The sequence below is a fragment of the Gorilla gorilla genome, chromosome 9, assembly GCF_029281585.2.
Source record: "Gorilla gorilla gorilla isolate KB3781 chromosome 9, NHGRI_mGorGor1-v2.1_pri, whole genome shotgun sequence".
NCBI classification, from domain to species: Eukaryota; Metazoa; Chordata; class Mammalia; order Primates; family Hominidae; genus Gorilla; species Gorilla gorilla.
Genome location: NC_073233.2, coordinates 102,473,385 through 102,499,020, shown reverse-complemented (window position 1 = coordinate 102,499,020; position 25,636 = coordinate 102,473,385). Strand labels below are relative to the sequence as shown.

The 25,636-nt window shown below is 40.8% G+C and overlaps 1 protein-coding gene across 4 annotated transcripts in view; it reads right to left on the bottom strand.

Annotated features, from left to right (window-relative positions):
• Positions 1-25,316, bottom strand: part of PIWIL4 (piwi like RNA-mediated gene silencing 4) — a 54,325-nt gene extending 29,009 nt beyond the window's left edge. Inside the window, exons 1-8 of one of the 4 annotated variants that reach the window (XM_004051987.4) lie at positions 25,008-25,316; positions 23,805-23,883; positions 17,373-17,504; positions 15,009-15,223; positions 8,941-9,062; positions 6,837-6,917; positions 5,116-5,313; positions 3,130-3,241 (exon numbers count right to left, since the gene is read on the bottom strand). In XM_004051987.4, coding sequence (XP_004052035.2) covers positions 3,130-3,241; positions 5,116-5,313; positions 6,837-6,917; positions 8,941-9,062; positions 15,009-15,223; positions 17,373-17,504; positions 23,805-23,883; positions 25,008-25,094 — 1,026 coding nt within the window. In that variant the 5' untranslated portion in view covers positions 25,095-25,316. Of the gene's footprint in view, positions 1-3,129; positions 3,242-5,115; positions 5,314-6,836; positions 6,918-8,940; positions 9,063-15,008; positions 15,224-17,372; positions 17,505-23,804; positions 23,884-24,172; positions 24,729-25,007 lie in introns of those variants that run through there. The other 3 variants (XM_055356100.2, XM_055356101.2, XM_055356098.2) reach the window with 3 other exon arrangements.
• Positions 25,317-25,636: the final 320 nt, after the last annotated feature.

Below are 25,636 nucleotides of genomic sequence, written 5' to 3'. Positions count from 1 at the left end.
TCTACAAAGCGAGGTCCACAAGAAGCACAGACAATGCTTAACAAAGCACGATAAAGCACAACAAACCGATGAAAGAGATACTATTATTGTCCCCTTTGCAGATGAGAAAACACTGTGAAACATTAAGCAATCTTCCCAAGGCTCCATAACTGGAAATTAGCACAGCTAGGATTGATCTGTTAAGACTCTGCTTATTATACCACTCAGTACTGGATCCTTGGGCTGGAGTGGGAGGGGTGGGGAGGAAGAGGAGATGGTGGTAGTGACACAATTACGGCTGGCACATCAGGGAAGCCTCCATGCAGGTGGAGACCAAGAGAGGACCTTGAAGAAAACATGGGAGTATGAATAGTCTCAGGTAACAGCTCCAGCAAAAGAAAGGCATCTTCCAGGAAGAAGGACTCTAGCTGGAACATGGTCAAGAACTCTAGCCCCTAACCTGCTCTCACAAGGTAAATGTGACCCTCTCCCTTGCCCCAATTTTCTTAGCATTTGAAAATACTTTGTATGATAAGATAAAATAGAGAAATATAAAGGTCAATATCAGGATGTCTTCCACTTTGAAAACTGACTACATAATAATCAGTCTTTCTTTCCTGGGACAGGGAGGAGGGCATACTAGAAGCTGTCACAGTTTTCTTTCTTTTCCTCCCTAATTACAATATATATGCAGTGAAGCACAACTCATTTCAAAAAAACATTGACTGGGATTTTTACCATGATTCCCGTTTCAGAATGTCACAGGTCCTAAAATACTTCTGTTTAAATATGAACAAATTTAATCATGCAAGAAAGAAACCCAAATGTTTAACAAACTGTTGGTTTAATAAACACAGAACACATTTTATGCACAAGATGTTTTGCTAGATACTATGCATCAAGGATTAGCCAAACACCATCCTTGCTCTCCAAGGAATATGTGTTCAAGAAGCAATGTGATGAATGCACAGGTACTTAGGAGAACAGCTTGCTCTTCTACGTGTGTGACAGAAAGCAAAGTCAGAGAGGACTTCACTCTTGGCCTTGAAGCTAGGATTTGACCTAGGGGTAAAGGAGAAAGGTACAGCGTGGCTTTCTGCAGATGCCTACTGAACACACACAAAGGCTGAGGAAGGTGTAGGCCAGTGAGTGGATGGGGTGATAAAGGCATGGGGTGCATAGGAGGGATGCTGAGAAATATAAGAAAGAAAGAGGGGGCCAAACTATGCAGTGCTAGAGAGGAAGAAGCAGAGGATAGAAAAGGAGGAGCATGGTCTCCACTGTTCTCCCAGTGCTCACAAAGTGCAGGCACACGTCAATGCTCTGTGTGCATAATTATCTTACTCGGTTCTTACACTACACCATGAAGGTAGACAGATAAACTTCCTTTACACATGACACTCTGGGTTTAGTGATTTACCCAGGGTTACACAGCTGGAGCCAGGACCATCTTACTCCAGAGCTTATGCTTGTAATCAGATTTCTGGGCAGCACTTCGGAAAGATCTCTCTGATGGCTGTGAGGATAAGGGATCACAGTGAGGAGAGAGCTAGGGCATAAAGAGTGATGGTAGAGGGAGGGGATCCACGAGATGGCCTGCATTAATGCAGTGGGAACAGGGCTGGCAAAAAGAAAATTCACGGATAAAGGATACAGAACTCGTCTTGGTGACAAGTGAATGAGGAGGTTAAGGTGAAGAAGAGGAAGAAAGCAAAATCATTCCTATCTGAGCTACAGAATTTCCAAGGAGAAACAGGAATGGGAAAGACAATGAATTCAGTCTGAATTATATTAGTTTGAGATGCCTGCAGGGTATTCATGCAAATATGTTCTGGAAATGTAGATGAATATGTAATTTGGGAATGAGGGCTAGGCAAAAACACTATATTTGAGCCATCTCAAAATACAATGAAAAGGTTCTATATGAGGGAACCATGGTGAATAATGGTTCCTTTGTGAGGAAGGAAGGAGGAAAATGTCAAAGGAGACTAAGATAGAACAACCTGAAAGTAGCAGAGAACAGCAGGGATGTGTCCCAGGAGTCAAGGAAGGAAGAGATCAGTTCCAGCTGGTGGGAGAGGTCACAGGTATCAAATGCACTGAAAGCCCTTTAGGATATGAACAGTAACTGAACTTGACCTTTCTAGAACTACTTCTAAAGCAGCATAACTGGATACCAGACTGCTGAGGTTTCAGAAAGGAAGAACAGAAAAGGTGCTTGGAGCTAGTGTAAATGACTTTCTAAAGTTAGCTAAGGAGAAAGCTTTTCCTGAAAGTGTACAATGATCAAGAAAGGATTTTTGTTGTTGTTTGTTTGTTTTAACCTGAATATTACTATACATTAAAGAGAAGGTGCTTTCAAAAAGAATTGAACATGGAAGATGAGGGGTAAGGATAACTGTTGCAAATGTGACTAGAGCTTCTAGAGGCAGCAACAGATTCCATCAATAGTTTCTTGAGTATCTAATATGCGCAAAGCACTGAGCTAGTCCTGGGAATCCAAAAATAAGGAGCCCCCTTCCCAGAGCTCAATGTCTAGGATGGGGCTCATACCATTCGTGTGGTGCCTGTGATGACCTGAGACAGGGAGGGGATTCTGGGGGAATGCTTTGGGGCTCCCTTGAGACTTGATGGCTGAGCTGAGTATGCAAGGGTGTCTAGTGTTCGTCTGGCTGTTAAGGGGTATCCAGGAAAAGGAAGCAACGTGTGAAAATGCACAGGGGAGAAACTGAGTCATGGAATCACAAGAGGCAATTACATCAGAGCCAGGTAAGGGAGCAGGGGAATGGGAAGAGATGAGGCTTTAAAGGCAGGAATTGGCCACATCATAAGGAGACTTGGAAACTCTGCTAAGGGGCTTACGTGTGGTCCTAAGGCAATAAGGAGACATGGAAATGTATTAGCGTTGCGAGCAGTGTGATCAGATATGCTTTAAAGGGAGATTACTCAGACTACAGGAAGAAGGAAACAGGAGATAGGATGAGGGTCAACAGGAGACTGGGAGGGTGGGGATGAAGGAGAGAGACAAGTCAGAGAATCAGGTCGGAGGCAGACTCAGCCTACAATCTGGGGGACCTCTGAGACTTGGAATAAGGAGACTTCTCTGAGGTAAAAGGAAAGGAGATAGAGATGCATGAAGAAAAGTCCTACCTGCTTGTAGTAATCCACATAGGTGATCTCGGTGCCATCCCGCTTCTGAAAGGTGTGTGTGGGCTTCACTGACCAGTCAATGTCATCAATGGAGTAGGTTCTGTTATTGTATCTGCCAAATATAAAAAGTCTTTAAATTGTTTTTTAATCATCTAACATAAGCAGCTACTTCACCACACTTTTAATTCAACACATAAGATAGACTCCAGAATGTCAGAAATTATGAAAACAATAAAACAAGAATATTCACTTTTTAAAAAATACTCAGCTCTTATCTGAAAAGGGCATTCCTTAATAATTTCATATACAGGAAGACTTCTGTCCACATTCCAACAAAACCTGTGGGAAAGTCCTTAGACCACAGTCTAGTTTTCTCACTGATAGATACTCTAACTTCAGGTAAATCATTCTTAACTGTTCAGAGGCTGAAGCATTGCTCAAAACTTTCCCATTATCTTCTGGTGTCACTCAAGAGTTTCTGACCTCGCAGGTAGTTTTTCTGATTAAAAAAAGCACCAAAAGAAGGCCAATCAACCCACAATGCTGGCGTCTTGCTTAACCTCCCCGCTAGGGCTGGCCCTTGGCAAAACTACAAAACAGGTTAGCTAAGATTACTCTAAGCTCCTTCTCCCCTTCAGCACTGTGTAGCCTGGACTGTCCTCTCAGGATGACCTAGCCTAGGGGCAGAAACTACCACAGCAGGTTTCTCTAGAGCTTTTGATTCTTTCCAAGATGACTTTGAAATGTGATAAGCTAATCCATCAACATCATGACAGGAGGATAAGAGGGTAGCCTTCTCATACCGAGTAGTGTGGAATCCAGCCAGTCCCACCCCTCTGCTATATATCCCAGAAAAACAAGTTTAAGTGGAAATTCTAAGCCAGAATAGAAGGCTAACAAGTCCCCTAAAAGAAGTATTTTTGCAGCCATAAAAAGGAGCAGGATCATGTGCTTTGCAGGGACATGGATGGTGCTGGAAGCCATTATCCTCAGCAAACCAAGGCAGGAACAGAAAACCAAACACCGCATGTTCTCACTTATAAGTGGGAGCTGAACAATGAGAACAAATGGACACGAGGAGGGGAAAAACACACGCTGGGGCCTCTCAGGTGATAGGGTCGGGGGGAGGGAGAGCATTCTGAAAAATAGCTAATGCATGCTGGATTTAATACCTAGGTGATGGTTGATAGCTGCAGCAAACCACCATGGCACACTTTTACCTACGTAACAAACCTGCACATCCTGCACATATATCCCAAAACTTAAAATAAAAAATTTTTAAAAAGTATTCTTGGACTAGTAGCAGTATATGGTGAGCTTTTTAGTACTCAGGAAGTCATCTAAATTTTCCATGTTTAACTCAGCTCAATGTGCAATGAGGGCAAATTTTATATACATAAACCTAGAGGTTGCAAAGAAGTAAAATGTGGTCTCAACTTAAAAGACTCCTGAATCTAATAAAGAAGGTGAGACATGGAACTAACCTTCTGTCCTGTAAAATGAAATAAGATGGCCACAACAAGGTAGCCATAAGCAAAGTGCTATGGGCGCCGCCCAGGGGAAGAAACTGAATAATTCCAACTAAGTAGGCAAATGGAGGTGTCAGAAAAGCCAGGACATTAGAATTGAGCTTTGTGAAAACTGAAGTTTAAAAGGCAGAATTTGGGGTAGGGAATCCAGGCAACTGAAGTGAACTGAATTGAACTGAACTGAAGCATGAAAAGTGCAGACCGCTGGGGGTTAGAATAGAGAGTGGCATTAGGGGAAAGGAGGGTACAGCAAGCGAGAATTTGGAGCTTGTGGACAGTCCAGAATGCCACACAAGGACATGTGAACTCCAGACAGCAAAACAACCAGGTCTTCTAAACAGATGAGTAAACGGATTAGATCTGTGATATTGGGCCAATACTCCAACACTATTCCTATTCCCAAATACCATCAATGATTGATTTCTGAAGAAAAGTTTATTTAGACGCAGGCTTGTACCTTGTAAGGACAATGAGCCCTATTAGCTGCTTCTCACACGTCTGGGTGAAACAGGACAAGCCAGTTCTTTCACAGAGAGCAGTCATGAATTCCAGAACCGTCTCATTCCGGAGGACTTTGTAACTCACATCAGCACTAAACAGGAGCTTCCTTTCAAAATATGATACAGAAATGGCAAACCCAGGCCAAAGGGATAATCTTTAAAAACAAAAAAGAAAAAAAGGAATATTGTCAATGTTATACCGGAAACACAATAAAGATTTTTAAATGGTGATTTTCTGTTCTAATTCTCGAGATCTTAACAAGATAATTTTTTTCTTTAGTCTGATTTCTTCCAGTTGTTGACTGAAAACTTTTTTTCAGCTGCAGTGTCTTTAAGCATACATTTAGGATAAAATACCTTACTGTAAAGCAGTTTCTCAGCTTTGGCACCACTGACATTTTGAACTGGGTAATTCTTTGTTAGGGACCGTCCTGTGTACTGTAGGATGTTTAGCAGCATTTCCCTGGCCTCTACCCACTAGATGCCAGTAGCAGCCTCCCAGCTGTGACAACCAAAAACGCCTCCAGACAATACAAAATGTTCCCTGAAGAGGGGGGGAAATGTCCCTGCCTGAAAACCGTAACTATAGGAATAATACATTTATGGAGTGATCTGTCCCCGCAGGAAAACATCTAGGTTCAGAAAAGCACCCCAATTCAAAGGTGAGGGCAGTGGATAGATTTAATGACGAGATTAAAAAATACAAAAGTGATACCACAAACAGATATACAAGAGAAACCGGAACACAGCCTACAGTTTCTTCCCACATAAACTTAAAAATCTTGAATAAGAAGTTACAGAAATGGCATGAAATAATAGACTACTATTTTAAAAGATAATTCCAGTTTATATTTTGTGGACTATTAAGTAGTCACTGTGATACTAAGCCAGCCTCCAGGACAGGCATATGTGCTGAGCACCTAGGGCAGTTTAGTACAATCAGCACCTATGAGATTTTCTAATCCGGGTGGACAGATTAGTGACAAGGACGAATTGGGTGCTTTATAGAGAGCACGCTGACACTCTGAATGAACATATGGAAACTCCGTCATTTTTCCTCCACCAGGCAGAAGGCCAAACACCCCACTCCCATTTTCTATCTTTTATGCACTTCTCCCTTTATGAATCTACGTTTGGGCTACCAGTTGCCTCTCTGTCTATAGTTTGACCACAGTATTTTTGAGAGCTAAGTAACAACCAGTTCAAGACATAGCTGACCACTTTCCCTGAAGCCTCGAATTCCCAGTTTAGGTAGAAATTCTGCAGGTGTTCATAAGGATTCTATCCTTCACCAGAGTTATTTGGTTGGCTTCTCTTTCTGACCCGCACTGCCCTGACGATTTCATGTCAACCACTCTGGCTGTGCTAACAACCTTTCAACAACAAAATACAGCTCATCCTGCTTTCATTATTACTTATTACACACAGAAAATTCAGTTTCTGAATTCCTTCTAGGATTTGTGATAATTATCTATCACACTAATATAAGAAAACAAAGCTGCTAGCTTCACGTTCACATGCACCATTTTATTAAAAAAACTTGAAAATTATAAAAAATTCATTACATTTCATATCACAGAGTCTCTCACAGGAGGCATAATGGTATAATATTGCATCATAAATTATGTTGCTCACATTATAATAATTTCGGAGTAATAGAAAATATAAATAAACCTACTTGTGCTGGGGAATTTCCATTGGCTCTGAAGGATTATAGAAGTTCCGTCCAATTTGGTACATGGACAACTTTTTGAGGATCCTGCAAGTATATTTTTTGGAATTTTTGGTAAATATCAGTCAGTAACAGTGTAATTCTAAGTTCATACCCTTACTGAACATAATGTTAAAAATATATAGGAAATACAGACCTCTCATTCTCACAGGACTGCAAGGTTTAGATACTAAATATACATATGAATGTCTATAAAGAAATATCACTTCTTCATATTTGAGAATACTAAAACTGAAATTATTTTTATCTGTCTGGGTTTAGCTGCAGTGACAAATACGTGGTCAATTAGCCATTATGGATGGCTGCAGTAGTAACATTCTGGTTAGCTTGGATGGGGTGAGATAAGCCATGCCTGCAGGCCTTTTTGACCTCTTCCCTACTTGGGGATGAGGACCTTATTTCTTTTTCTTTTTTTGAAATGGAGTTTCACTCTTGTTGCCTAGGCTGGAGTGCAATGGCGTGATCTCAGCTCACTGCAACCTCCGCCTCCCGGGTTAAGCGATTCTCTTGCCTCAGCCTCCGCAGTAGCTGGGATTACAGGCAAGAGCGCCACCACGCCCGGCTAATTTTGTATTTTTGGTAGAGACGAGGTTTCTTCATGTTGGTCAGGCTGGTCTCGAACTCCTGACCTCAGGTGATCTGCCCACCTCTGCCTCTGCAGTAGCTGGGATTACAGGCAAGAGCGCCACCACGCCGGGCTAATTTTGTATTTTTGGTAGAGACGAGGTTTCTCCATGTTGGTCAGGCTGGTCTCGAACTCCTGACCTCAGGTGATCTGCCCGCCTCTGCCTCCCAAAGTGCTGGGATTACAGGTGTGAGCCACCGGCCCAGCCGAGGATCTTATTTCTAATGAGGCTGTTCAGGCTCCCCAGGTACCGCCAAATGACCAAGACTGTGTCTTCAGCAAGTAATCCTGGTCACCTTAGGAATTTGACCTACATGGGGGGTTTCAAGTCAGGAAACAAGAGTTCCAACTGTGATTTGGGCTGCCAAATGTCACTGAGCCTAAGCCCCTTTCTCTTAAAAATAAAGATTTTAATAGCACTTGCCTCGGGGTGCTCTAGTGAGGGTAAAGTAAGATAAAAGACAAGTGAAAGAACTTTCTCACTGAAAGCATATTCCAAATGTCAGCATGCAAGACTGGCTTCTGAAGAGCTGATATGCAGTAAGCTGAGGCTCAAATATGACCAAAAGGTGCTGGACAAGACGTCTGACTGGAATTAGGAATTAGGACATCTGGGTGGGGGAAGTTCCTGATGTGCTCATACGACTCAGGAAATCCCCAAACTTCCCCATCTTCATGCCTTCCAGAGGTCACTGTTGAACAAAGGACTTGCCTGTAAGGTTTCTAACAGATCATCTTAATGATCCACACTAGCAGCATGTAAAACAGTGGTTCTCAAGCTTCAGTGTATCCTAAAAATGTGAATTTTCAGGCCTATCTGTGAACTTCTGTTTACTAACTAGATTCAGTGAAAGTCCAGGGAATATGCCTTTTATGGAGCTCCACTCCACCCCTAAGAAGACACTGGAGTATGTGATCCTTAGACCAATCTGCAGAACACTGAAGAGCTGAGCTACAACCATGTAGATGTGGGGGAAAGAAATGGGCTGGGGGTGGAGCCAGGGCAGAAAGCAGACAGTGATCTTCTTTCCTAAATCAATCGGCTAGGAGAAAAACAAATTCTTCAGTTTATTAAGCCAAACTCAACTAAGTTTGCTAAATGAACTTTTAAGTCTGGGAAAAGACACAGAAAAAGAAGAAAAGGAAAAGGGTACCCTCCCTGCTACCAGTGAGACAGCAATAATCCCCGTATTATTTGTCTCAACTTAGGACAATACTGGATATTAACAGTCTGTGCCACTGAGTGGCTGTAATGGGCTGCATTGCACATTACGGTTCATGTAGGAGAAGGTACTCGAGAAATTGCCCTAACGGTGGCGTCACTGCTGGCACACTGCCTACAAAATGGTCGATTATTTTAATACCCAGGCTCTATGCTGAAAGGTATCATTAGCCCAAATTAAATTCACATTTCCAGTGCCTTACTTTCTGAAGATGATATTGAAGACCTGGATGCACACGGGAGAACTTGATGGCAGCTCCCTCTTCAGGGTGATAGTCATCTTTATAGTCTCACCTCTTTGAGTTTCACTTGACAACTCTGTGACCTGGGAAAAAGAGGTACTTAATATGCACCCTACAAATTATCCCCAAGTGTGCAGAATGCAGATTATAAAGCCATCACAATGTAATATGCATTAACAAAAACAAAACTGCAGGTGTTAGTATATGAGTAATAATCTAATCATCACATTATGTTCAGAGGGCTTTTTTTCTCTGTATCTTGCCAATCCTAAAAAAACAACACATCTCTCTACTCTCTAACTTCTTAAGGGAGAATTAAAGCCAGACTCATGGTTCAAAGTTTGGTCCAAAGAGAGTTCCAGAGCAGTGGTTCTTGATTTTTCTAGGGAGCGGGAGGGAGATGGGTCACAAATTATTCTGAGAGTCTGATAAAAGTTACAGATATTTCTCAATAAAATTTCACACACACACACACATATATATACACACACCACAACAGTGTACATAATTGTACCCATTTTCAGGGTATTCACTGATACTCAGAAGCCCACTAGTGGACTGTCCTGCCCATCCCAAGTTCATGGATTCCAGAGGACAGCCTCCCAAAGTCTGTTTATAATGTAGAAGAGCAGAGAACAAGAGAGAAGGAAAGAAAGGAGAGAGGATAAATGAGAGGGAAAGTAAACATGGGGAGAGAGAGGAATAAGTGGTGGAAATTAGAACAGATCAGAAATCTGATTTTATAAATTGCTGAAAGGTCTAGAGAAACCTAGAGTCCTTATAACCTGGAACAATGTTCTAGCAATATAATGAACACATGAATATGATTCTATAACAGCTCCCACTAAATTTAAAGCTTCTTGAACCAGAAAGGACTCAGAATAGGTTCTTGAAATAAAGGAATATACAAATCAGTCAATAAATATCAATCAATGATCATGGATTTTTCAAAGTGATAAGCAATTAGATAAAGTCAGCTAATTAGCAAGCATTTATGTATTCTGCCTCTACTTTCTACAGCTACAGTATGGTTTTAACCACTTTTAGATTGCATCAAGAATGTAAGGCAGGAACCAGTCACTGCATGGAAACAAAGAGAAACTGATCTTTTCACAGGGATGTAAGATTTCATCGAGATAATTTCTTGCTTCAGATAAAATTGTACAGAAATCAGAGGTGGACAGCTATAGAAAGAGCTCATCAACATGGGGAAAACTCTGGCAGACAGAACGGATGCCCACCTCTCAAACTGCTGCAGGGGCTTTGGAACAAAGGATTAAGACAACAAAGGATGTCTTAATCCTTTGGGGTGAGTGGTTGAGGGGAGGTGGCAGCAGATGGTCTCAGGAACTGCATTTTCAACAACCACCTAAGATCAAACTCTTCAGCCCCCCTTGTACCTCTCCCACCAAACACCCACTCCTCCTTCACTTCCTACATCTCTTATTGGACCTCAGACCCTCCAGTCCCCAGGCTGCTAACCTCAGAGTAAACTTTCACTTCTCCTCCTCAATTCACAATCTAATCAGATGGCAAGTCTTACTGTATCTACATTAGGAATGTCTCTGATCTATCTCAGCTGTTCCAATACCATTATTTACCACAGTGCTTAAGAGCACATGATGTGGAATTGGATGGACCCTGGTCTTCTGCCTCTTACAGCTGCTGTGATGTGGAACACCTTTCTGGTACTGAGTCTAACTAAAGTCACAGGGTTGTGACGATTAAATGAGATAATGCATTGATTTTATTTCCATCCATTGCACAGGCACTCAGGAATTCAAATAAATAGCAGCACTTTGTATCTCTTTTCAAGCCCTTTCGACACCCTGCCCACACTTTTTCAGTGGCACTTTACTACTCTTCCCACCTCCTTCTGTAAACCATTCAATAGGATGTGATCAGAGTAACCGTAATTTAACACAGCTGCCATGGAAATGCTCTCCAACGTCTTCAGTGATCCATGGAAGAGTCTCTGTTCCTTGGCAGGACATTTAAAGTTCTCTTTACCTTTGAAATCACAACTTCCACACCTTCCTAGCTAAACCTGAATGAGCAAAAGTTTCTAAAATATGGCCCTCACTTCCCATCATTGCATGTTTGCCTCTTCTGCCTAGGAATCCCAAATCTCCCATTGTACACCTCACTGATCAAAATCCTAAACAAGGAACTATCACTCTCGCTCAGGTGTCCTGCTAGAAATAATCTTGCCTTTCATCAAGCTCTCTCTGACAACCTTGGGCAATATATTTAGCCTCACTAGGCCCCAAGGGTGATGACAGGATTAAATGAGATCATGCTATAAAGAGCCTGGCAGGCCGGGCGTGGTGGCTCACACCTGTAATCCCAGCACTTTGGGAGGCTGAGGCGGGTGGATCACCTGAGGTCAGAAGTTTGAGCCCAGCCTGTCCAATGTGGTGAAACCGTGTCTCTACTAAAAATACAAAAATTAGCCGGGTGTGGTGGCAGGTGCCTATAATCCCAGCTACTCAGGAGGCTGAGGCAGGAGAATTGCTTGAAACCCAGGAGGTGGAGGTTGCAGTGAACCAAGATCATGCCATTGCACTCCAGCCTGGGCGACAAGAGCAAAAAACTCCTTCTCAAAAAAAAAAAAAAAAAAAAAGAGCCTGGCAGAGTAAGTGATCAACACATGTAATCTGATAGGTGTAACTGGTAGTAGCAGTGGTGGTAGCAGCTACTTGTGGGACACAAAGTATAGATCTGCTCAAGAGAGAGATGTTGAGGATAACCTGGAGAACAAAGAAGGACAGTACTTAACACCTAGTAAGTGCTCAATAAATGCTAGCATAATAAAGATACTAATTATTATGACACTTATTTCATTCTACCTTACATAGTATTTATTTGTAAAGAACTTTTATTCGTAATTGAAATTTTGGAGAACAAGTACTCTGTTTTATTTATCTTTGTTTGCTCCATGGTCGCAACACCCTGCCAGGTTCAGAGTAGGCTCTTTATAAGTATATGAGAGTGGCAAATAGATGTGGACATGAATAGCAACACCAGTCTGGCTGCAGGTGCACAGATAGGGCCTGGACAGTGGACAGCTAGGAGGCAGCTGAACAGGAATCCTGGAACTCCTAGGAGTTCATTGCGTCAACTAGTGGCTGAGATGTTTCAACTTAAATAAGCATCCTAGGGCATGTGTAGGGGATGATGAGGATGCAGAATTAAGCTTCAGTCAATACCAAGATCAGAATAAAATGGTGAGAGTAGCAGTATCTTCATTAGGACACTTTCTGTTGCACTGTAACTGGGTGACAGGTCATATGTTTATAAGAAATAAGACAACACTATTCTGTTTAAACCTAGTATCCCCTATATCTGGGAAATAAAATAAACAGGGCTGATTTGTCACACCATGTTTTTATGGTCTATTTTCTCACTTGTCCCCTTATTAGGCTCCATTCCCAGCAACAGAAAGGTGTTTGACACATACTACATGCTCATTTTGAATGAGAAATGAGTAGCAGTAACATATTCTTAGCATTTGTAGCGTATACGTTCTTCATTCTGTTTAGGTACAATGGAAGTAAGCTGGACACTTCAAGGGTAGTATTTAATAATTTCAACGTATCTAAATTTCTAAACTAGTGCTAGAAATGTATCTACAAGAACATTTTTAATGGTAACAACAGACTTGAAATATATCATTTAAGTATGAGAAGCCATATTAGCGTGCTATCAACATCTGGTCATAGGACAAAGAATTGAAGGATCAATAAAAAATTATGGTGAATAAAAATGTTTCTTAATTTACAGATCTATATTTTCTAAGCCATTAAATTTAATCATATGGTATAATTTTAATGTTCCATATCCAATGCAACAATCACTCAAGCAGCTCCTATAGATCTCAGGGTCTCATAAAAGGCAAAAGGCCCAAGAGTGCTAAGAAACACATTTCATGGGGAAATTCACAAAGACTTACCTAGAGTCTAAAAATTTAAATCTAAGCTATTGGTACCATACTGTGCAAAAAAACAGCTGAACTAAGGGACTAAGATTTCTAAGGGATAGGAGCATAAAATTTTAATCCAATGCTCTGTTTTAATTTTTCACACAGAAATTGGTTCTTTTTTTCTTGTAGTAATTGTAACATTGTTTTAGAACAAAACATATGTTAAAAACATCCATACCATCTTTATTTTAGGACTGAAGATGTCAAATGTGTAAAAAGGTGGATACAGGAATATGAAATACACAATAGCTATTTCCAATGGTTGCATTAAAAAAACTTTAAAAATTGATATAAATAACTCATAATTTCTTATGATCGAGCAAGTAGTTAAATAAATGGCAATTCTAGAATCAAAAATTGATGTAAAATTATTTGGACATACAGGCACAAGGGTGCAGGAGCAAAAAAAGGTAGAATTAATTTAAAGTTCTGAAGCCATAGGCCAAATGGTGTTTCTTAGTCTTGCCTACTTTGGGAATTATTTTTTAAGGTGCCAATTTCAAGGACACTTACAGCTCTTATTTTAAAAATACCAGACCACCAGCTTCATAATTAAGAAATCAATTGCTAGTGAAATCTTAATTAGGAAGTCTTTTTTTAGCTCTCAGGCAAGGGAACAGGAAAAAGGAAAGGAGTGATTCACTCATTCCAATTGTCATGAAAATCAACTAATCTCTTAAATATATAAGTATATATGAGGAGACCTCAAAAAGTTCATGGAAAATATATATTATGAAAAAACTATGCATGGATTTCAAAAATTTTGCACCAAAATAAACTCATACTAACAGGATCCAGTGTGAGACACTAAGAATAAGACCTCAATTTGAAAAGAGCCCCTGTCAGAGCAATATGAATTCTGCTAAGATTGAAGCCAGAACAGACATCAAATTTTTGGCGATACTTGGGTAGAAGAATGGCAAAATAACTGATGTATAATGAAAAGTTTATGGGAACAATGCCCCAAAGAAATCAGCAGTTTACGAATGGATAACTCATCTTAAGAAGGGATGAGACAATGTTGAAGATGAAGCCTGCTGCAGACCATCTATACAGATTTGCAAGGAAAAAAAATTCATCTTGTTCATGCCCTAATTGAGAAGACCAAAGATTAATAGCAGAAACAATAGCCAACACCACAGACATCTCAATTTGTTTAGCTTATACAATTCTGACTAAAAAATTAAAGTTGAGCAAACTTTCCATTCAACACTTGCCAAATTCATTGCATTCAGATCAGCTGCAGATAAGAGCAGAGCCGTCAATAAAAATTTTAAATAAATGGTATTAAGATCCTGAAGCATTTCTTCAAAAAATTGTAAGAGGAGATGAAACCTGGCTTTACCAGTACGATCCTGAAGACAAAGCACAATCAGAGCAATCGCTACCGAGAGGTGGAAGTAGTCCAGTCAAAGGAAAAGCCAACCCATCAAGAGCAAAGGTCATGGCAATAGTTTCTTGAGATGCTCAAGGCATTCTGCTTGTTGACTTTCTGGAGGGCCAAAGAATGGTAACATCTGCTTATTATGAAAGTGTTTTGAGAAATTTTGCCAAAGCTTGAGCAGAAAAATGGCCAGGAAAGCTTCCCTGGAGAGCACCACAACAATGCTTCTACTCATTCTTCTCAACAAACAAGGGTAAGTTTGCAAAAGTTTCAATGGGAAATCATTAGGCATACACTTTACTGCTGATTTGGCTCCTTCTGACTTTTTTGTTTTATAATCTTAAAATATCTGTAAAGGGCACCCATTTTTCTTTCGTTAATAAGCTAAAAAAGACTGCACTGATGTGGTTAAATTCCCAGGACCCTTAGTTCTCTAGGGATGGACTAAATGGCTGATATCATTGCTTATAAAAGTGTCTTGACCTTGGTAAAACTCTTGGTAAGAAATAAAGGTAGTTTTTTAAATTCTTACCTTTTAATTCTATTTTTCCACAAACCTTTTGGAATCTCCTTGCATATGCATATATATGTGTGTGTGTGTGTGTATACACATATAATAAACACACACCCACATATACAGTAAAAAAACTAATCATACTATACCTTTTCTTCTAGCTTTTGTGACAGAAAAAGGATGGCACCGTCGAATGCTTTTGCTTTGTTGGAAAGTTCACTATGACTATAAAGTAAAGCAATTCTCAGCCTTCTAGATGCTAAATCTGGAATATATGTCACATGGTACTGGTATAGCTGCCAGTCTTGGGGAAAATCTAAGTTAAAGAGGTTTGTAACCAGTTTCACAGGTATTCCACTGGAACCTGAAGAAGACAAACAAAAAACAATTTTTTAATCAGGAAATCACATCATGTTAATATTAATCACACCATTTAAAAATGTATTTGCCTATGCATAGTAGTTGCTTTAAAGCAAGGATTTTTGCACAGTGACACAGGATAAATCCTAAAACTTGCAGCCTAATAACACCTTTGGGAGCTAAAATGGGATCATGCATGAAACAGGCCTCTTAAGAACATACGAGCAGACACTGACATTCCTGTCCTTGTGAGACGAGAAGCATCTGAACTCAACCATTCCAGGACACCTTTCAAAGTTTGCCTTCCTGCTCTCATTCTCTGCAATTCAAATCGGCTCAAGTAATATTTTCAGATGTTGCTCTGAAATTATACTGCTCTCATATTATAAAGAAACAGTCTGGTTCTTACTATGAATATACAACCCCCAACCTCTGGGAAATCCAGATAATCAAAAGTTAATCATATTTCTGAAAATTCTGAAAAAGTTATATCAGTGGTTAGACCAAACAATCTCAGAGAAGACCCTCAGAGATTAAGGGGAAGGCTGGGGAGAGAGGAAGGAACTGTCATTTTTCCGACGTTAAAACAGACAGGGTTTCTGGGCTTCTGTTTTCTGCAGACACATGGAGGCCATGTGTGCTTCCGGGACTTCCAGCCCCTTACAGACATTTTTATTCACATCTTAAAAGTCTATAGGACAAAATCAGAGATGGCCACAATATAGTTAGTGATCAGGATGGTGTAAGCTCCCCCCAGGGTAGAATCCAGGAAGGTACAAAGGAGGTTCTTCTCACTTCCCCTTACAGAGAATCATCCAGTTTTGGTCTTATAGAAAAGAATGATATAGAGGCTGGGCACGGTGGCTCACACCTGTAATCTCAGCAGTTTGGGAGGCCAAGGCAGGTGGATTGCTTGAGGCCAGGAGTTCAAGACCAGCCTGGCCAACCTGGCAAGACCCTGTCTCTACAAAAAATACAAAAATTAACTGGGCATGGTGGCCCACGCCTGTAATTCCAGCTACTCGGGAGGCTAAGGCACAAGAATCGCTTGAACCTGGAAGGCAGAGGCTGCAGTGAACCAAGATCGCACCATTACACTCCAGCCTGGGCAACAGAGTGAGACGCTGTCTCCAAAAAAAGAAAAGAAAAGAATGATATAGAATAGATGCTATTTTGCTTTTCTCATGGAGGAAAGCAACCCAGAGACTCCAAGGTGGTAAGGAATGCAAGGTATCAGCTGTGCTTCAGTATTTCCTCAGCTTCAACCTGGGGTATATATCTGGTAGGAGCAAGAAATCTCTGTGCTATTTTAGTTAAATAACAGATCTCTTTTGTTCTCCCAGATCCTGAGGAAATAAGAAAGCAACATATTTTAGCTGCTCATATAAATAAAGAGTAGTCAACCTAGACTGTCAGAGCCGGAAAGACCCTTCAAGATCGTCTACATATGATAGTTTTCAAACGGCAGCTGGGTCCCATTAGTGCTGCAGTTATGAAATCAGGTGAGGTGAATCGCATGTTTAATGAAAAGTCCAGAATAAAACAGAAAGGAAGAGATGCATTGTTTCATGAAACTTTTGCTTTAATTGTGTGTGGACAGTGTGTGTATGCTGGATAATAATATATTTCTTATTTTGGTTTAAAAAGTTTGGAAAACACTGATCTGCATCAGTGAGTTTTAACTTTCGTGAGGTGGCCACAAAGACTTTTGAGAATCCAATGAAAACAACAGACCTACTTCCCAGAAGATACATATACTGACAATTTGCATGCAATTTTATGGGTGAGCCTGGAATCTGGGTAAAGAATCCCCCAAATAGGTTATGTCTTTCTTTTTACAGCTGAAGTCCAGAAAGATTATTACTTCCCATGTTGGGAAAGAGAAGAAACATCTTTTTAACTCCTACCCCAGTATATGAAGAAAATCTTTTCCAAAAGTGAGATGTCATTTGGGGGAAGATATTATTTCTATTAATAAAAGAGAAAATGAAGGCTAGAAAATTAAAGCGTCTAACAGTGCCTTGAACATAGAAGACAATCAGTAAATATCTGTTAAGCAAACATATGAACTTATTTATTTTAGACCTAGAATTTGGAAGTCCTTAAGCAAGATTTGGTAACATTAAAAAAGTAAGTAACATAAAACTGGGTACCTGTTTTACAATTTCTCACATGTGCCAATTTTTCTCTGGTACAGATACTCAAATCCATAAAGTCCTGTTTGTTTTTCACACCTCTTTCCATGAAGGTACTTCCAGCATCACCAGAAGATATCCCATATTTATCTAAAACATGAAGAGAATGTGGTAACAGCTAATATTTCATTCTAGTGATACTGTTTGCAACTACTATGTCAAAAATGCATTGCAATCCAAACTTGTGGTTTTGAATACAGTTTGCCCATATTGCTGAAACCATTCATGACTATTACAGAAGTCTTCAGCCTAAAAACGGAAAATCGTGAAGAAAACACAGAACGTTTTGTTAAAAATAACAGATCTTGGCCAGATGTTGTGACTCATGCTTGTAGTCCCAGCACTTTAGGAGGTCATGGCGGGCGGATCGCTTGAGCTCAGGAGTTAGAGACCAGCCTGGTCAACGTGTTGAAACCCTGTCTCTACCAAAAACACAAAAAATCAGCTGGGCATGGTGACATGTGCCTAGGCTGAGGTGGGAGGATCACTTAAGCCCAGAAGGTGGGGGTAGCAGTGAGCCATACTCACGCCCGCACTCCAGCCTGGGCGACAGGGCGAGACCCTGTCTCACGAAAACAAAAACAGATCTTGAGTTAGTTCTTGCCCTTGTAATATTGTAGACTTTCACTTCTTGGCTAAGGAGAAAGCCCTCCCTCCCCATTCCCTTCTCCATACCTATTTAGGGAGGGCAGCTCTCCTGCCGTTAGCTCTTGTGTAACAGCCTGAAGGATTACAGACTAACTTCTGTCCTCAGCAACTTCTGCCCAGAAAGAAGATGAATCTGACATTTCCCAAAGAAAAGAAGAGAAATTGCCCAGAACATTGCCATCAGTTTTTATTCTAGGTCATTCCCCATAAGAATAAAAGCCAGTGTTTCACCTCAGGGCATATCACTTACTGACAGCTTCTAGAAAACATGAAATTAAAATCTGTTTCCAAATGAGTATTTTCTGTTTAAATTAGTACGGGAGATGCTGACTTTCTGGCATGTTGAAAATAACTTTATAAAAATACAAAATGTTACTGCAAAGTAATATGAATTTCCAGAACTCTATATGACCACTGCCTTTGACATAGTCACTGTATGAAACCACCCTACATGGAACTGCTACCGGCTCAAATGCTGTCCATCCCCTGCTCAGGGGAGTCTAAGTTTCCAAGGACAATCACAAAATGTATTTAATCCTTAATTCTATTACCCTCACTAAATTGTCCATATAAGCCATTGCTCGTGGTTTCAAAAGATGTTAGGTGGTTTCTGAAAATTCAAGCTACCATAGTATGGCAGTTACCAGGAGCTGGAGGGAGGGGGGAATGGGAGTTATTAATTAATGAGTACAGAGTTTCCATTTTGCACGGTGAAAAAAGATCTACAGTTGGATGGTGGTGATGATTGCACAACAACATAAATGAAGTTCATCTCCCAAGACTGCACATTTAAAAGTAATTTAAATGGTAAATTTTATGTTATATATATTTTAAGATAAATAAATAAAACTCCAATTTTCCCTCCAAGGATGAAGGATTTTCATCATTCACTGTTCATAACAATGTGTGCATATCAAAAAGCTTATCCACCACGATCAAGTTGGCTTCATTCCTGGGATGCAAGGCTGGTTCAACACACGCAAATCAATAAACGTAATCCATCACATAAACAGAACCAAAGGCAAAAACCACATGATTATCTCAGTAGATGCAGAAAAGGCCTTCAACAAAATTCAACAGCCCTTCATGCTAAAAACTCTCAATAAATTAGGTATTGATGGAACATATCTCAAAATAATAAGAGCTATCTATGACAAACCCACAGCCAATATCATATTGAAGGGGCAAAAACTGGAAGCATTCCCTTTGAAAACTGGCACAAGACAGGGATGCCCTCTCTCACCAATCCTATTCAACCTAGTGTTGGAAGTTCTGGCCAGGGCAATCAGGCAGGAGAAAGAAATAAAGGGTATTCAATTAGGAAAAGAGGAAGTCAAATTGTCTCTGTTTGCAGATGACATGACTGTATATCTAGAACACCGCATCGTCTCAGCCCAAAATCTCCTTAAGCTGATAAGCAACTTCAGCAAAGTCTCAGGACACAAAACCAATGTGCAAAAATCACAAGCATTCCTACACACCAATAACAGAGAGCCAAATCATGAGTGAACTCCCATTCACAATTCCTTCAAAGGGAATAAAATACCTAGGAATCCAACTTACAGAGATGTGACTGACCTCTTCAAGGAGAACTACAAACCACTGCTCAACGAAATAAAAGAGGATACAAACAAATGGAAGAACATTCCACGCTCATGGATAGGAAGAATCAATATCGTGAAAATGGCCATACTGCCCAAAGTAATTTATAGATTCAATGCCATCCCCATCAAGCTACCAATGACTTTCTTCACAGAATTGGAAAAAACTACTTTATAGCTCATATGGAACCAAAAAAGAACCCACATTGCCAAGACAATCCTAAGCCAAAAGAACAAAGCTGGCAGCATCACGCTACCTGACTTCAAATTATACTACAAGTCTACAGTAACCAAAACAGCATGGTACTGGTACCAAAACAGAGATATAGATCAATGGAACAGAACAGAGTCCTCAGAAATAACACCACACATCTACAACCATCTGATCTTTGACAAACCTGACATTAACAAGAAATGGGGAAAGGATTCCCTATTTAATAAGTGGTGCTGGGAAAACTGGCTAGCCATATGTAGAAAGCTGAAACTGGATCCCTTCCTTACACCTCACACAAAAATTAATTCAAGATGGATTAAAGACTTAAATGTTAGACCTAAAACCATAAAAACCCTAGAAGGAAACCCAGGCAATACCATTCAGGACATAGGCATGGGCAAGGACTTCATGTCTAAAACACCAAAAGCAATGGCAACAAAAGCCAAAATTGACAAATGGGATCTAATTAAACTAAAGAGCTTCTGCACAGCAAAAGAAACTACCATCAGAGTGAACAGGCAACCTACAGAATGGGAGAAAATTTTTGCAATCTACCCATCTGACAAAGGGCTACTATCCAGAATCTACAAAGAACTTAAACAAATTTACAAGAAAAAATCAACCCCATCAAAAAGTGGGCAAAGGATATGAACAGAGACTTCTCAAAAGAAGACATTTATGCAGCCAACAGGCACATGAAAAAATGCTCATCATCACTGGCCATCAGAGAAATGCAAATCAAAACCACAATGAGATACCATCTCACACCAGTTAGAATGGCAATCATTAAAAAGTCAGGAAACCACAGGTGCTGGAGAGGATGTGGGGAAATATAGGAACACTTTTACACTGTTGGTGGGACTGTACACTAGTTCAACCATTGTGGAAGACAGTGTGGCAATTCCTCAAGGATCTCGAACTAGAAATACCATTTGACCCAGCCATCCCATTACTGGATATATACCCAAAAGATTATAAGTCATCCTACTATAAAGACACATGCACGCGTATGTTTATTGTGGCACTATTCACAATAGCAAAGACTTGGAACCAACCCAAATGTCCAACAATGATAGACTGGATTAAGAAAATGTGGCACATATACACCATGGAATACCATGCTGCCATAAAAAAGGATGAGTTCATGTCCTTTGTAGAGACATGGATGAAGCTAGAAACCGTCATTCTGAGCAAACTATCCCAAGGACAGAAAACCAAACACCGCATGTTCTCACTTATAGGTGGGAATTAAACAATGAGAACACTTGGACGCAGGGTGGGGAACATCACACACCGGGGCCTGTCGTGGGGTGGGGGAAGGGGGGAGGGATAGTATTAGGAGATATACCTAATGTAAATGACGAGTTAATGGGTGCAGCACACCAACATGGCACATGTATACATATGTAACAAACCCGCACGTTGTGCATATGTACCCTTGAACTTAAAGTATAATAAAAAATAAATGATAATAAAAATTTTTTAAATAGAAAAAACTAATAACAAAAAAAATGTGTGGCAGATGTGAAAAAACATTTGCAAGGATAGAATAATGTTTGAAAATAATGGAGGGCACTGGGCCGGTCAGAGTAGGGCTTCTGTGCTCAGAGGCTGCACATTCGTGTGTCTGGATCACAGGGGTACATACACAGGACTGGAAAACTCCCAGTGAGGAACAGCAGAGTCAGACATGAGATGGGTCGGGGGACCAGACCCTCAGAGTCTGGGAGAACCTAATGCTTAGAGCTTCCACATTTATTAGAAATCAATTGCTTGTGAAAATAAAAAACACCAGGGTCAGAACAAAAGAGATGGCTAAATTGGTTTTTTTGTTTGTTTGTTTTTGTTTTTGTTTTTGAGATGAAATTTCCCTCTTGTTGCCCAAGCTGGAGTGCAATGGCGCAATCTCAGTTTACTGCAACCGCCACTTCCCAGGTTCAAGCGATTCTTCTGCCTCAGCCTCCCAAGCAGCTGGGATTACAGGTGTGCGCCACCATGCCTGGCTAATTTTTTGTATTTTTAGTAGGAACAGGGTTTCACCATGTTAGCCAGGCTGGTCTCGAACTCCTGACCTCAGGTGATCCGCCCGCCTTGGCCTCTCAAAGTGCTGGGATTACAGGCGTGAGCCATCACGCCCGGCCTGGCTAACTGGTTTTATTCAGGGTCACAGGCTATTCTGTGTTCCCCCAAAATTCATATGCTGATGTCTTAACCCCCAGTGCCTCAGAATGTGATCATATTTGGTGACAGGGTCTTTAAATAGGTGATTAAGTTAAAGTGAGGTCATTATGGTGGTTCCTAATCCAGTATGACTGTTGTCATAAGAAGAGGAATCAGGACATAGAAATGCAAAGGAAAGATCATGTGAACACAAGGAGAAGACGGCCATGTATAAACTAAGGAGAGGGTCCTCAGAAGAAACCAGCCCTGTCCCCACCTTATCTCAGACTTTAAGCATCCAGATTTGTGAGAAAATAAATTTCTGCTGATTAAGCCTCCTAGTTAGTACTACTTTGTCAGGGCAGCCCTAGCAGACTAACACATGGGGCATGCCAACTCACAGCGTGTGATTGTGGTGACTTGGAGTAGCATGTTGACAAGTATCCTGAGACCAAATCTGGCTTTGCTGTGAAGAGAGCTACCATTGAATGGTGATGTTTACCACAGGAGGGGAAGAAAGAGAGCAGTGGCTACATGCATACCAGGTTTCTACCATCCTTCCAAGCAATGGCATTGGCATTTATATGCCGTTCAGATTTTTTTTTCTGCTTTTTTAAAAATGCGTATACATTTAAGGCATAAGAGCATAGTTTTGTTACATGGATATATTGCATAGTGTGAAGTCTGGGCTTTTAGTGTAACCATCATCTGAATAATGTACATTGCAGCCATTAAGCAATTTCTCACTCCCCTCCCACCCTCCCAACCTTCCGAGTCTCCAATGTCTATTATTCCACACTCTATGTCCATGTGTACACATTATTTAGCTTCCACTTATAAGTAAGAACATGCAGGATTTGACTTTCTGTTTCTGAGTTATTTCAGTTAAGATAATGGCCGCCGCCCGGGGGCGGTGGCTCATACCTGTAATCCCAGCACTTTGGGAAGCCAAGGTGGGCAGATCGCCTGAGGTCAGGAGTTCAAGACCAGCCTGACCAACATGGAGAAACCCCGTCTCTACTAAAAATACAAAATTAGCTGGGCGTGGTGGCACATGCCTGTAATCCCAGCTACTTGGGAGGTCGAGGCAGGAGAATCACTTGAACCTGGGAGGTGGAGGTTGTGGTGAGCTGAGATTGCGCCATTGCACTCCAGCCTGGACAACAAGAGCAAAACTCCATCTCAAAAAAAAAAAAAAAAACAAAAAAAACAAAAGATAATGGCCTCCAATTCCATCCATGTTGCTACAAGACATGCTTTCATTCTTTTTATGGCTGAGTAGTATTCTCTTATATATGTTACCACATTTTCTTTATCTAATTATCCATCGATGGATGCTTAAGTTGATTTTATATCTTTGCTATTGTGAATAGTGCTGCAATAAACATACAAGTGCTGATAAATTTTTGATATAATGATTTATTTTCCTTTGGGTAGATACCCAGCAGTGGGGTTGCTGGATCAAATGGTATTCGTATATAACACCATAAAGATTTTTAAAGCATTTTTTCAAAATCCTTCAGTGAATAGAAAGAAACAGAAACTGGCTTCCTAATATCTATGGAGTCCCGTCTACCAAACACTGTCAGGAAATTCAGCACGTGCTTCTATGTTAAAGAGTCCCAAAGGAACATGACAAAGGGGATCCTTCAAGGAAAGGAAATCAGGATGTGCAAGAGGTAAGCCTACTGCTGTAAGGCCTGGCAGGGCTCCTCTTGCTCCATTCAGGTTGAATGGTACTAAATGAACAGGCTGAGCTGCACTTACCATTGGTTGAGAGCCTGCTTGTTCCCAAGAAGCCACTGCTAGAGGATGCTTCATTGTTACTAAGATCAACAGATCTAGGCTAAAATGGCAAAAAAAAGTTTTGTTCAGATTTACAATGGTAAGTCACAAACCAAAAGATTATCCTAAGAACAGTGTCAGGTCTTTAGATTACCATGAACTAGGCAAAGAAAATGTTAACAGGTAAAACCCTTGAGAGATGAGAACAGACTGCCCATTCTAGAAAAGAGGATAAGGACACGCTATAGTTTTCCTCACTCGTCAAACTTTGATTTTAGTACCAACTGTCGCCAGATATAGCTGGAGGTGTAAAGAAGCAGAGATGAGATCCTTCTGCCCAGGGAGCTCACCAGAGGGCATGCCGCACAGATGCACATGGACCTCATGCTTCCATGGCCCACGGACATAAAATGAACAGAGGCCCCGGGTCAGCAGCTCAGATCATGACTCTGCATGAATAAACAGGGCCAAAACAGGTTCACAAAATAGGCCAAGGGAACCATTAGTATTTTCTCTTTTCATAGTAACTACTTCTCTTTGTTCAAGAAGTTACTCTATCTTGGCCTGCTAAAAAATGAACAAAGTCCAGAGAAGACCACTTCATGAGAATAAAGGCATAAGGACCACAAACTATTCATTTGGATACTTGCTCCAAATGCTAAGAATATGTAGTTGTATTAATAACATCACTCCAAACTTGCTTATTGGCAGGTCAATCTAGTTGCCTAAATCCAGCAAGGAGCTTTCTCTATAGTGGTTGCTCAAGAAACAGTAGTTTAATCTAAACCACATGTGTGAGAGTACTTATTTTTATATACTAATTAGCCAGAAAAACTGCATTAGATTATATGCCGTGTAATGTTATGAAAGCACATCACTTTTTACAAGGCAATTTAAAACGAAATCATGAAATTAAAACTCAGAAAGTAGAAGAGAATGACATATTTGTCCCCAATCTTCAGTCCTCTTTACTGGCTAATATACCTACGTTAATATCTTACTCAGACAAGATCCCTAGAAGGAGAAAACTGTTAGAAGAAACCTTGGAAAGACTCAAACTTGAGAGAAAAGATAACGCACTACTTCGTAACAGAGAGGAGGAGATACATGCAGAGGAAGGCATTGTTCAGGCTAGAGACAGAGGTAGGAGAAAACGAAACCATGCGCAATAAGCATTCTACACACCAATGGCGAGGCTTGGATGCGCCCCACTTCTGTGGCCCTGGGGCTGCGGGCGATGCCTCTGGCCTTCACTCGGGCCCTTCCACTCATGTTCCCGGTGAGCCCAGAGTGGCCACAAGAGCTGCAAAGTCTCAGTTAGGATATGTTTTGCTTTGGCTACAGATGGCGACGGTGTGACGGCGAAACTGCCTGCAGGCGGTGGATGTCCAGCATCCACAACCGACGCAGGGGCTGGAAATGCGTCCGGGGCCCGTGCGTGGGTGGAGAAGGCGCGCTGGGGCGTAGGGGTTGGCGCGAGCACGTGGGCCTGTGCAGGACTTCCTTTTTCTTCCCATTACTTCCACCCCCACCCCCAAATTTGGCATTATCCAGCTTTTTCATTTTTACCAATCTTATGTGTATTGGGTGGCATCAAACAATAATTTTTTTTTCAGTTTGTATTTTCTGCTCACCGATGAGGGTAAGTACCTTTTCATACATGTGATAGTTTTGGAGTTTTCCATTCTGCAAATTGCCTGTCGTATCCGTTGCCCATTTTTAAAGTTGAGTGTCTCATCTTTGTGATTTGGAAGAAAACTTTTTTTAAAAAAATTGCAAATATGCAAATATCTACTTCCTATCTATCACTTGTT